The 12,194-nt window shown below is 41.0% G+C and overlaps 3 protein-coding genes across 3 annotated transcripts; all 3 read right to left on the bottom strand.

Annotated features, from left to right (window-relative positions):
• Positions 1-166: 166 nt before the first annotated feature.
• Positions 167-1,668, bottom strand: LOC134823846 (uncharacterized). Its single transcript, XM_063835444.1, has 3 exons — positions 1,399-1,668; positions 503-1,237; positions 167-259 (listed from the first exon to the last, which is right to left on the bottom strand). Exons 1-3 carry the CDS (start codon positions 1,666-1,668, stop codon positions 167-169), a joined length of 1,098 nt encoding a protein of 365 aa, XP_063691514.1.
• Positions 1,669-5,452: 3,784 nt separating this feature from the next.
• LOC134824415 (carbohydrate sulfotransferase 10-like) lies at positions 5,453-6,610 on the bottom strand. Its single transcript, XM_063836318.1, has one exon. The coding sequence runs from the start codon at positions 6,582-6,584 to the stop codon at positions 5,562-5,564; it is 1,023 nt and encodes a 340-aa protein (XP_063692388.1). The 5' UTR covers positions 6,585-6,610; the 3' UTR covers positions 5,453-5,561.
• A 2,240-nt stretch (positions 6,611-8,850) lies between these two features.
• On the bottom strand, positions 8,851-12,092 carry LOC134823844 (arrestin domain-containing protein 17-like). Its single transcript, XM_063835443.1, has 3 exons — positions 12,077-12,092; positions 11,034-11,136; positions 8,851-10,783 (listed from the first exon to the last, which is right to left on the bottom strand). Exons 1-3 carry the CDS (start codon positions 12,090-12,092, stop codon positions 9,406-9,408), a joined length of 1,497 nt encoding a protein of 498 aa, XP_063691513.1. The 3' UTR covers positions 8,851-9,405.
• Between the last annotated feature and the right edge of the window lie 102 nt (positions 12,093-12,194).

The raw sequence follows: 12,194 nt of genomic DNA, 5'->3' as shown, positions 1-12,194 counted from the left end.
TTTATTGTATAGAACATTCTACCGAAGCCAGTCAGTCGGAAAATCTGGTTAAGATCCACATCTGTCGCGGTGAAGATGAACACGTCACGGTTCTGTTCCTTTTAACACAGTGGTTTAACTGATTTAAGGTACTAGTGCCGTCTTTGTGTTAATATTTTATTGTATCTCATTTTATCTTTATATTGTCTTGAGGGTGGTCAGATTTTTGCACATGATGGTGTAAATTGAAGGTGAGACTTGGACTGTTCTGCTGGGCGCCCTGGGTAGAGCATAATCAAATAAATGTACACTGAATGGTTTACCTGGGCAGTGGTAAAGTTCGAGCTGAGTTTCGTGCGTCTGAAACGAACATTCTAACTTTCTAACTACTAGATACATTTAGAGTAAACGAAAATAATGTAACGTTCACAATTGCATTTGACCAAGTTGCTGGTTTGCTACTGCAAGCGCGAAAGGGTTCTGCAGTTAGAGCAAATATTTTGGTGTGGAGGAGTACGTGTACATTGTCCAGGTCTAACATAGCCTTGTGGAGGAGTACGTGCACACTGTCCAGGTCTAACATAGCCTTGTGGAGGAGTACGTGCACACTGTCCAGGTCTAACATATCCTTGTGGAGGAGTACGTGCACACTGTCCAGGTCTAACATATCCTTGTGGAGGAGTACGTGCACACTGTCCAGGTCTAACATATCCTTGTGGAGGAGTACGTGTACACTGTCCAGGTCTAACATAGCCTTGTGGAGGAGTACGTGTACACTGTCCAGGTCTAACATAGCCTTGTGGAGGAGTACGTGTTCACTGTCCAGGTCTAACATATCCTTGTGGAGGAGTACGTGTACACTGTCCAGGTCTAACATAGCCTTGTGGAGGAGTACGTGTACACTGTCCAGGTCTAACATAACCTTGTGGAGGAGTACGTGTACACTGTCCAGGTCTAACATAGCCTTGTGGAGGAGTACGTGTACACTGTCCAGGTCTAACATAGCCTTGTGGAGGAGTACGTGTACACTGTCCAGGTCTAACATAGCCTTGTGGAGGAGTACGTGTACACTGTCCAGGTCTAACATAGCCTTGTGGAGGAGTACGTGTACACTGTCCAGGTCTAACATAGCCTTGTGGAGGAGTACGTGTACACTGTCCAGGTCTAACATAGCCTTGTGGAGGAGTACGTGTAGATTGTCCAGGTCTAACATAGCCTTGTGGAGGGGTACGTGTACAATGTCCAGGTCTAACAAAGCCTTGTGGAGGAGTACGTGTACATTTTCTAGGTCTAACTTAGCCTTGTGGAGGAGCACGTGTACAGTTTACACTGTCCAGGTCTAACATAGCCTTGTGGAGGAGTACGTGCACACTGTCCAGGTCTAACATAACCTTGTGGAGGAGCACGTGTACAGTTTACACTGTCCAGGTCAAACATAGCCTTGTGGAGGAGTACGTGCATACTGTCCAGGTCTAACATAGCCTTGTGGAGGAGTACGTGCACACTGTCCAGGTCTAACATAGCCTTGTGGAGGAGTATGTGTGTAATGTCCAGGTCTAACATAGCCTTGTGGAGGAGTACGTGTACATTGTCTAGGTCAAACTTAGCCTTGTGGAGGAGTACGTGCACACTGTCCAGGTCTAACATAGCCTTGTGGAGGAGTACGTGTTCACTGTCCAGGTCTAACATAGCCTTGTGGAGGAGTACGTGTACACTGTCAGGTCTAACATAGCCTTGTGCAGCAGGAGTACGTGTACACTGTCCAGGTCTAACATAGCCTTGTGGAGGAGTACGTGTACACTCTCCAGGTCTAACATAACCTTGTGGAGGAGCACGTGTACAGTTTACACTGTCCAGGTCTAACATAGCCTTGTGAAGGAGTACGTGCACACTATCCAGGTCTAACATAACCTTGTGGAGGAGCACGTGTACAGTTTACACTGTCCAGGTCTAACATAGCCTTGTGGAGGAGTACGTGCACACTGTCCAGGTCTAACATAGCCTTGTGGAGGAGTATGTGTGCAATGTCCAGGTCTAACATAGCCTTGTGGAGGAGTACGTGTACATTGTCTAGGTCAAACTTAGCCTTGTGGAAGAGTACGTGTACACTGTCAGGTCTAACATAGCCTTGTGCAGCAGGAGTACGTGTACACTGTCCAGGTCTAACATAGCCTTGTGGAGGAGTACGTGTACACTGTCAGGTCTAACATAGCCTTGTGGAGGAGTACGTGTACACTGTCCAGGTCTAACATAGCCTTGTGGAGGAGTACGTGTACACTGTCCAGGTCTAACATAGCCTTGTGGAGGAGTACGTGCACACTGTCCAGGTCTAACATAGCCTTTTGGAGGAGTACGTGTACACTGTCCAGGTCTAACATAGCCTTGTGGAGGAGTACGTGTACACTGTCCAGGTCTAACATAGCCTTGTGGAGGAGTACGTGTACACTGTCCAGGTCTAACATAGCCTTGTGGAGGAGTACGTGTACACTGTTCAGGTCTAACATAGCCTTGTGGAGGAGTACGTGTACACTGTCCAGGTCTAACATATCCTTGTGGAGGAGTACGTGCACACTGTCCAGGTCTAACATAGCCTTGTGCAGCAGGAGTACGTGTACACTGTCCAGGTCTAACATAGCCTTGTGGAGGAGTACGTGTACACTGTCCAGGTCTAACATAGCCTTGTGGAGGAGTACGTGTACACTGTCCAGGTCTAACATAGCCTTGTGGAGGAGTACGTGCACACTGTCCAGGTCTAACATAGCCTTGTGGAGGAGTACGTGTACACTGTCCAGGTCAAACATAGCCTTGTGGAGGAGTACGTGTACACTGTCCAGGTCTAACATAGCCTTGTGGAGGAGTACGTGTACACTGTCCAGGTCTAACATAGCCTTGTGGAGGAGTACGTGCACACTGTCCAGGTCTAACATAGCCTTGTGCAGCAGGAGTACGTGTTCACTGTCCAGGTCTAACATAGCCTTGTGGAGGAGTACGTGTACACTGTCCAGGTCTAACATAGCCTTGTGGAGGAGTACGTGTACACTGTCCAAGTCTAACATAACCTTGTGGAGGAGTACGTGTACACTGTCCAGGTCTAACATAGCCTTGTGCAGCAGGAGTACGTGTTCACTGTCCAGGTCTAACATAGCCTTGTGGAGGAGTACGTGTACACTGTCCAGGTCTAACATAGCCTTGTGGAGGAGTACGTGTACACTGTCCAGGTCTAACATAACCTTGTGGAGGAGTACGTGTACACTGTCCAGGTCGAACATAGCCTTGTGCAGGAGTACGTGTACACTGTCCAGGTCTAACATAGCCTTGTGGGGGAGTACGTGTTCACTGTCCAGGTCTAACATAGCCTTGTGCAGGAGTACGTGTACACTGTCCAGGTCTAACATAGCCTTGTGGAGGAGTACGTGCACACTGTCCAGGTCTAACATAACCTTGTGGAGGAGTACGTGTTCACTGTCCAGGTCTAACATAGCCTTGTTTTCCACGAGAGTTGCGGAGTGTTCAGCATGCATATTGATATAGCATGATAGCTGTTTGACTACAACCAGTATTATATATACATTATATATAATGTATATGGTACCAGTGTACAAAAAGCTGGTCCTTCAAAATAAAAATAGATGGATATATCAAATTAAAAGAATAAATTAACAGGTTCGCAGTGATTGGTTATAGCTTTAGATCGCCACAAATCACTGCCCTGGACTCGATCGTTCTTTATAGCCTTTCAGCTACAGTCACAGAGCATGCGGTATGAATATTCATATTACAATTTGCATCAGGTTCGAAATGTCGCATCGGATCAGACGCAAATTTTGTGATTTTTTTGTTCTGCAGAAATTTAGAGACCGGCTCGAAGGTTAATACTTTCTTGATATTCTCGATATCATGTTTGGCATGAGCTTACTGAGTGTTCAGATCCACATAATTGTAGCAGTGAGCTTGTGCAATGGACTTCCTGACAAACCAACACTTCCAAATTCTCATAGCTCTTCCCAAACTGCTGTCAGCAATATCCTGCCTGTCTCTGATCACGAGGATGCTTGCTTCAAAACAGGTCTCATTATTCCTATTCCCCCAAAAGGGCGCGCCACCAGTTTTCAAACAGCTGGCAGCTACGATTGCTGGAGATATTGTAAGATTTCTAAATTGTGCAAAGCAATTTCTTTTGACATCACAAATTCTACATGCAGTTTGTTGAACCGATTGTATCAAGTGATTATTGAGAAATCCAGCGAGGGAAAGAGCGTCACTTTAGAGAAAACATGTGTGAAAACAACAAATGGTATGAACGCGGAGATGGCGGTGGAGACAAGCCTGGAAAAGGGAGGTGTCCTTATCATGCAGGGAATCATGCTAGATAATACTTGTCTAGTAGCCACCCAAAAACTAACTGATAGTAACCAAACTTCAATCAAGTTATCTTGGAAAAACTGCTATGGCGCTGAGAAGTGGTTTATTACGGGTACCAGCAGGAAATACCTTTACATATTCTCCCCGGCAAACATTCTAACCCACTGCCTGGATGTGGAGTTTCAAGACAGAAGAGCTACTGCCGTGCTGAATGAATGTGACGAGGGGAACGATAATCAAACTTTATATTTAACGCCTTATATCGACGCCAGCGTGAAGGACTCATTTTTCATCCATTCTCACGGATTGATAGAGTTGGAAAAAGAAGGGGACATTATTCTGAGTACTGAGAACACCAGGGGGGATTATGAGCTCCTCCAGGGAATCCTCTTCCAAAATCCTGACAACTACACAAAGCTACACTTCTGTCCCATCCCACAATTTAGCATCCCACACGGAGGTCCAAAGAATGAAGCGAATCTACCTTTGTTTCTACCCGGACACGCAGTGACTGTTGAGTGTGATAAAGGGTACGGAGTGGAAGCGCTAAACTTCTCCCTGGTACAGCAAGTAGTCTGTTCTGAAGACGCTAAACCGGAGCCTTGTTTGAGAGTTAAGAAAGGAGGTAATGATAAAGGAGGAGGTACTGACACGGAACCACAGCAAGGAATCTCGTCGGGTGTAGTCGCAGTTATAAGTTTAGTGGGAGGCTCTATTGCAATTTATGTTTTGGTTCTAACTATGTTGGGCTTCAGAAAGGAGAGAACAGCCGTTGTGGAGTCGCCTAATGTTGAATTATAGATGAGAAACATGGAGAAGTAAAATTAATGCTAATGAAATCAGTACACTTCTAAAGCATTCTAGATCCTTTTACAGCCTGATTGAGTCCATAATTCCACTACCTTCAATTGATATTGCTGCAAGTATGACGTCCAACTCTTCCAATTTGAACCCCGCAACAAAAATTGGTTTTGCTGTATTTATAGCGGTTACCACAAATTTAACATGCGAGAGAGACTGAGACAAAATAAAGCAATTATGTTATGTGAAATGGACCAAATTTATATGATTACGTTGAAACGCTGTAATTTATTTTTGTTTATATCGTTTGTCTTCAAATTGAAAACAGATGTTATCGGTGTTAATTAAAATGTTTCAAAAAATCTCAAAGTTTTTTTTGAAACATCAACAAAAAATCTTTTAATACGTTTGTAGGTCTTTTAGTGCTGAATGATCGGTAAAGGAAAATCTGGGTGAGTAAAATTACTGTAATTCATCAACGCAAAGTCCTCTTTATATGTGTAGTAAAGCTTCTCAGTCAGTTCTGGGTCTAGCTGAGATAACCATTTCTTGGCAAGCAAAGCTGAGGATTGCTTTCTGGGATCACTTGAATGGTCATAAGATTCATATAATTTCATAGAAGTATTGAGGCGCCGTTCAATATCAAGACTGAGCAGATAACTGTATTCTAGAGGTACAATGAAGTCGTATTTAGCTTCAGGGATACACAATATCAACCATTGGGGTATGAAATGACTGCCAACTTCATTTAAATGCTCCAATAACCACCTTGTAAATTGATCAAAAGAAGGATATGGATGATCTGTAGTATCCGGCCTCCCATTGTGATCCCTCCAGTTCATCTCCCTCGCTACCAGGTGCATCTTGTCGTAGAACTTAGCATCGACACGATCCTCAGTTGTATATTTATCTCTGTAGGCTGATACCAATCTAGTCCAGGGGTTACGGACCACTGTAAAACTGAAAATACCACCTTGAGCATATGCCAAACTAGCTTGCTCGTTTACGCCTGCATTTATCCCAAAACGGAATGGGTTCGAGTAAATCGAGTGAACTGCATCCACTTCACTTGGATCTAAAGTTACATCCATAGCCCCTTCAGCTCTTAGAAGAAATTCAATCCAATTAGAGCACCCACATTTGGGTACTCCTGTGAATATTGTCTTTACGTTAGGAAAGTAGTATGTGTGTCGTGGGATCTTGCATGTCCAATTTGTTGGTGGTCTGTATGGACTCTTCCCTAACATTGCAATAGCCACGTTAAACTGGTTTTGAATCCAGTTCTGTGTGGGAGGATCAGGAAGAGTGTCCTGGTGGTGTGTCTGGGGAATATCCATATCGACGTTTATTTTGAAGAAGAACACTGCTATAAGTCCTGAAAACACAATTATCCAAACAGCGATCTTTTTGAAACTTTTTCCTTTGAAGGTTGTCGTGGCCATTGCTTTCTTTAGCAATAAATTGCTGTTGTCCTAGAGAAAGTGGAATTATATTATACATGTTAAAAGTCGAGTAGTGTATTTAAAAAAGTTAAGAGTTGACACTATATTATATATTAACTATATAAGCTTCGAGAATCTATTTAAGCAGCATTTAATAAAGTATGCAGGTCAGTCAGTGTATGCCTATTTAATAAGAGTATTAATTGGGTACCAAACTTCATTATTATTCTGTTTTAGTTTAAATTGGCTTTCATTAGTAATTTCCTACATATGAATAACATATTTGTTATTAAGGACTAAGTGAGAGTTTCCAGTCACTTTAAGACAAAATACATTATATTGTGTCAACATTTTGGCTACATCCCTCTGTCATAGAGTTAAAAAAAACAAACAAACAAACAAAAAAAATTAGATCTATATTACAATGTAGATAGACGAAATGTTTAAATTCTAATAGTAGCTTAAAGTATAAATATTAGCTACCACCTTGAAGTAGGTGATCTCTTGCACCAACGTCTTTACATAAGGCAAACCCTTTAGAGAAAACTAATTAGTGATCATGATTGGGCGACATCTGTCCGACATGACAGCAACATCTGTCCGACATGACAGCGACATGACAGCGACATCTGTCCGACATGACAGCGACATCTGTCCGACTCAGAAAATAGGTTATTCGGACAATAGTTTATGTCGGATCCTACCGTACGATTTTCTTGAAACTTTCCATAAAGTACCACTGGTTATAGGACGGATAATCTGTGTTTCTATGTGCCAAATTTGAGATATCACCTTAAACACAAAACATATCTCCAATTCGTTGGTTTGCAGTGGTTCCATGGCATATATCTGGAGATCCAACAATACGATTTTCTTGAAACTTTCTAGATAGTAAGATAGCTTTAAGGAAAATAATTTGTGCAAGTTTGGGTGAATTTCTTTGCGCCAAATTTGAGATATCACTTCAAACACAAGAAACAGTGCTGTCGGACAGATGTCGCTGTCGGACAGATGTCGTGTTACCAGTGATCAGTATTACCAGGTAAAACGAATGCGTCATGATTGCTTGAACAGAAGAACAGAGACTGAACGTGGCAATGCAAATGTAAACAATGTAATAGTCAGAGGAGAGTAGAGAGAGTCATGGTATGCTAACCCAAACTTTATTAGCCAATTAGTGGGTATTACTCTCACTGGTGGGTGTCTAAATTTCACGGAAGTAAATATTATCGCTTGACTATGAGATTGAGTTACTAAACAAACATGTTAAAAATGTTGCCCTATCTAAGCGATCTACTTTTTACTTAGCACTCCTATTAACAAGTACCGTGGTTCAAGTGATCAAGTATCAACGCCGGTGTTAAAGAAATGACAATAACAGAGAAATATCTTTGCAAATGATTGCTGTACAGATGGGTAACACAGAAAACAAAACCAGGAATCAGAACAGACAGTGTTCCAGTGTTTCTTGATTTCATTAAGTCATTAAATGGGTAAAATCTAATTTCAAGTATACACAATCGAGTAGGGGATATTGGAAAAATGAGTTAACTCAGGCAAATTAAGATGGAATGGGGTAGACTTCAAAGCAACATAATAAGGATCGTGATAATATGTTTAGAAACATAATCTGTTTATTAATCTGTTTATAATCTGTTTATAATCTGTTTATAATCTGTTTATAATCTGTTGATAAACATCAATATGTTTATCATGATCTTCGATTTATAATTCAGTTTTAATTTTCCAGTAAAGGATTCTAAATGGAATGCAACTAACAAAGTACATTTTGGGACACTCTGGCTCTCAAATATTAGCTAGTTTCCTGAACCAAGATACCACAGTTTTGATATTACTACCGTAACTCATTCTCAATTAGCATAAATATCTCAGTATTTGTAGTCAGACTGAAACAGTCTATTTAAAACGAAAAAACCACTGATGAAACTTGTTTGAAATTAATTGAAGCATATCTCACGAAACAGTACATAAAACTGATAAAGCGGTTACCTGTTTATGAGTCTTAAAACTGAATAATACTGTTTTGAGTATGATATTAAGACGCAGTGAAACGTACACAGTAGTGTAACATTAACGCCACTGCACGTACAATTACAACTTTATAGCGAGCAAGTGAATCCCATCATCATGCACATACACTATATATATATATATATATATATATATATATAATTGTGGGTGGCGTCGTCTGCTGACAGTGCTCAATCGGCAAGCCGAGAGCTAGATACAAATTGAAACGACCGGTTGAGTCAGACAAATGTTTCAATCATGATACAAAACCATAATATCATCAGTTACAACTGAGGTAGGAACTAAAATTCAATGTTAGGTCCTACTAAAATACTACACCTTAGTTCAATAAAATATGATAAAGTAATGTATAAATAGACTTAAGCAAAAGTCTGAAAAAATATAGAAAACAAAATAGTATACTGCTCGAAAGCTAAATAATAAACTGTGAAAAAGTAGTCAACGTGAATGAAACTGTTCCGATACAACCAAAGAAATAGATCACGGAAAAATAGATCATGCACAAGGAATTAAAAGGAGGCCTCACACACACACTATAATTACATGAAGTGATTAACTGTGAAATTATGCCAGTGTCTGAGGATACACTATAAAACATAAAGTCAGTCAATAAGTGGATTCACCAAGATCCTGACTCTGAAACCATCCACTAACTCTAAGAAGACATTAGTAGTTTATAACTAAAACCCTCAACTAAGAGTAAGAAGACATGAGTAGTTTACTAAAACCCTCAACTAAGAAGACATGAGTAGTTTACTAAAACCCTCATCTACGAAGACATTAGTAGTTTACTAAAAGTCTCCTCATCCCAAGCTCCTGACTCTAAAACCCGCAACATATTATCACTCTCCTCTTCCCTCTCCACTATAGTAACGTACCCCGGGTTATCTCCTCCTCCTTTACTCCTCCTCCTAGTGTAGCAATCATAGACTCCATCAGAAGTACTGCTGGAGTTGCTGCCTTCTTTTGCGGACCTGAAGACGTGGTTTTTGGGTTCAGACACGTAGTTTCTGGGCTCAGATAGTTCTACAGAGGGTTGGGAGAGGTGTTGGTGGCTGGATGTTCTAGAAGGTCGCTGGGGAGGGTTCCTGTTGGTTTGAGGTCTCATCATGGTACGATGGTTGAGATCATTTTCAGAACCAGATATGATCTTCTTCATTCGTGGCGTTCTAGCAACATGGGGTTCTGAACCAAACTTGAGTCTGATGAGAGGTTTTTTAGCTTGCTCAACGTCTCGCACCGCAGTGGGCTCACTTCTGCAACTTATAGATTTACTCCTTGGTCGGAACTTGTTATCCGTCCCAACATTCTCACTAACATCCTCTGTAGACGAGGATAACTTCTCGTATGTTCTAGTTCGCCTCACAACTGGAAACTTCTGTTTCAGTGGAATAGTTCCTAAGATGATGTCACATGACGAGCTCATTGCTGGAATATTCCCTGATGGTTTAAACGTCACCTCGAGGATGTATTTGATTTTTATGATAGAACAGCAAGGTAGCCCTGATGGTGGTAACCTCTGAGGAACCACAAGACATACATCGTTCCAGGCTAAGAAATGCCCGGGGTACACTTTACAGTTCTCATATCGCGTAATACTCAGCACCTTTCTGCAAGTAGTGGACCTCAGTTTACTTTTGTAGGTCTCCACCGAGACCAGCTGTAGTCCTACTTTCTTGATAACTCTGGGGGAACAGTTTCTGATCTCCGCACTGACCAAGATTGTTTCCCCAGGGACAAACCCTGATTTGAGGGTCGTTAAACAAACACTAACCGTTCCTTGTCTGAGATGCTCCTGATCATTCCCCGGGATTTGTAACAGTCTGCTCACAAAGAGCGGATTGCTTGCGGAGGTGACGATGTTGAGGTTGAACAGTGATATCACGTTTATATCTAGTGTGGTGTCCGGGAACTTCTTCTTGGAGGACCGCTGAATTGAGCATCTTAGTTTGTATTTGATGCTACCGTACTCCCCCTCAAATGTGGAGGGGAGGTTTTGTGGGAGTTGGAATTTGAAAGGGAAGACGTGTGATCCGGACTTTATGGTAAATCCTTTACTGTAGCCTAGGAGAAGGAAATTCTGGTTGAAGTAGGGTTCTCTGTTTTGATAGTGGATTGTTTTCTTGCCTTCTCTTTTACCTTCGTTCCTGGAAAGGTAAAATGGTGGTAATTGAGTATATTGAAAGGTTGAATGAGGTCACACAGAGTTTCAAAATTGAATTTCAAAATCGTTTCTTGTCAAACTTGTCATAATATTGAGTGTAATTTTTAGGATCTATAATTCTGCGGAAAGGAAAAGGGAAATTTCACGAAAAATATAATCTACCCATGTTCTTCTACCACATACCACAATCAATTAGTACTTAATTATTAATTGATTATTAGTAATTAACTTACTCTGCCCAGTAAACAGCAGCTTCTCCTACCACATGTAAACTAATACTGTCTATCTGCTTATCTTTAGTGCTGTCGATCAGAACCTTCCCTGTCACCAACTGACCTGAGACAAATAAAATATAAAAATACTGTTTAGTATTTAACTAATTATAACACTACACATTTATTACATTATTGACTTATTGAGTATTATGGAAGTGCTTTAACCAGGTGTAACCAGGAGTCACCAGGTGTAACCAGGTGTAACCAGGAGTCACCAGGTGTAACCAGGTGTAACCAGTCCTCACCCTGGTTTCATAATTTGAAGGACTTGTTTTAATTCTTAATAGCCTGGTATGTGATGATGGAGGTGGAACTAATTTTATCCACGATATCACGAAAGGCCCTACAGCTTACTACTTTACTAGGATTTGATAACTGGGTTTTTGGTGTGTTTATTTGGGGTAAAATAATCGGGTTTAACAATATGAAAAGTAGACTTCAATGGAGGTGCACAAATTCAGGTCAGGAAAACAACCCTAGAATTATCGTGTTATGATTTACCTGAATAGTAAATCCCCGACGGATTGTCAACGGAAAGTTCAAACCTCTTAAATATCATTTGTCATATCCGGCAATAAAACTAAATTACTGCGGATATTTTAAAAAAAAAGTAACTTGGAGGTGTTTACTAATAGCAAATAAAAAGTATCGTGAGAAATAACGTGTATTTGGTGCTGTGACAATTATACGAATGCAATTCTATGGTTTGCAAAAGGAAGTGACTCACAAATAGCGCTAGCTAATAGCTAGTATATAATAAGATAATAATATATATAGTTTATAGTGAGATACACAACACACATCCTGTCTTTGGTCTAACTATTCTTTTTTTCTAATTTGCTAATTTTAAATCATATACTTTAAGAACACCAAGAGTTTTTCCGGAGCAAATTAATTAGTAGACACGTAGAACTGTGTGCCTCTGAGTAAATTATAAGTTTTGCCAAATGCAAAGTAGTTGAGTGGGTAGGTATGGGCGCGTCGCCGATTCCACCACTTACGTTTTGGATGCGGCATAACACTAACAATAACACTAACAGTATAGCACGTCAAACTCACGTCGCGATCCTCATGTCATGCATGACTATGAACCACGATATTGAAACTTCCAACAGTATA

Source organism: Bolinopsis microptera, chromosome 12 (assembly GCF_026151205.1).
Source record: "Bolinopsis microptera isolate Bmic1 chromosome 12, MBARI_Bmic_1.0, whole genome shotgun sequence".
Taxonomy (NCBI): domain Eukaryota; kingdom Metazoa; phylum Ctenophora; class Tentaculata; order Lobata; family Bolinopsidae; genus Bolinopsis; species Bolinopsis microptera.
This window is presented reverse-complemented; position numbering and strand designations above follow the sequence as displayed.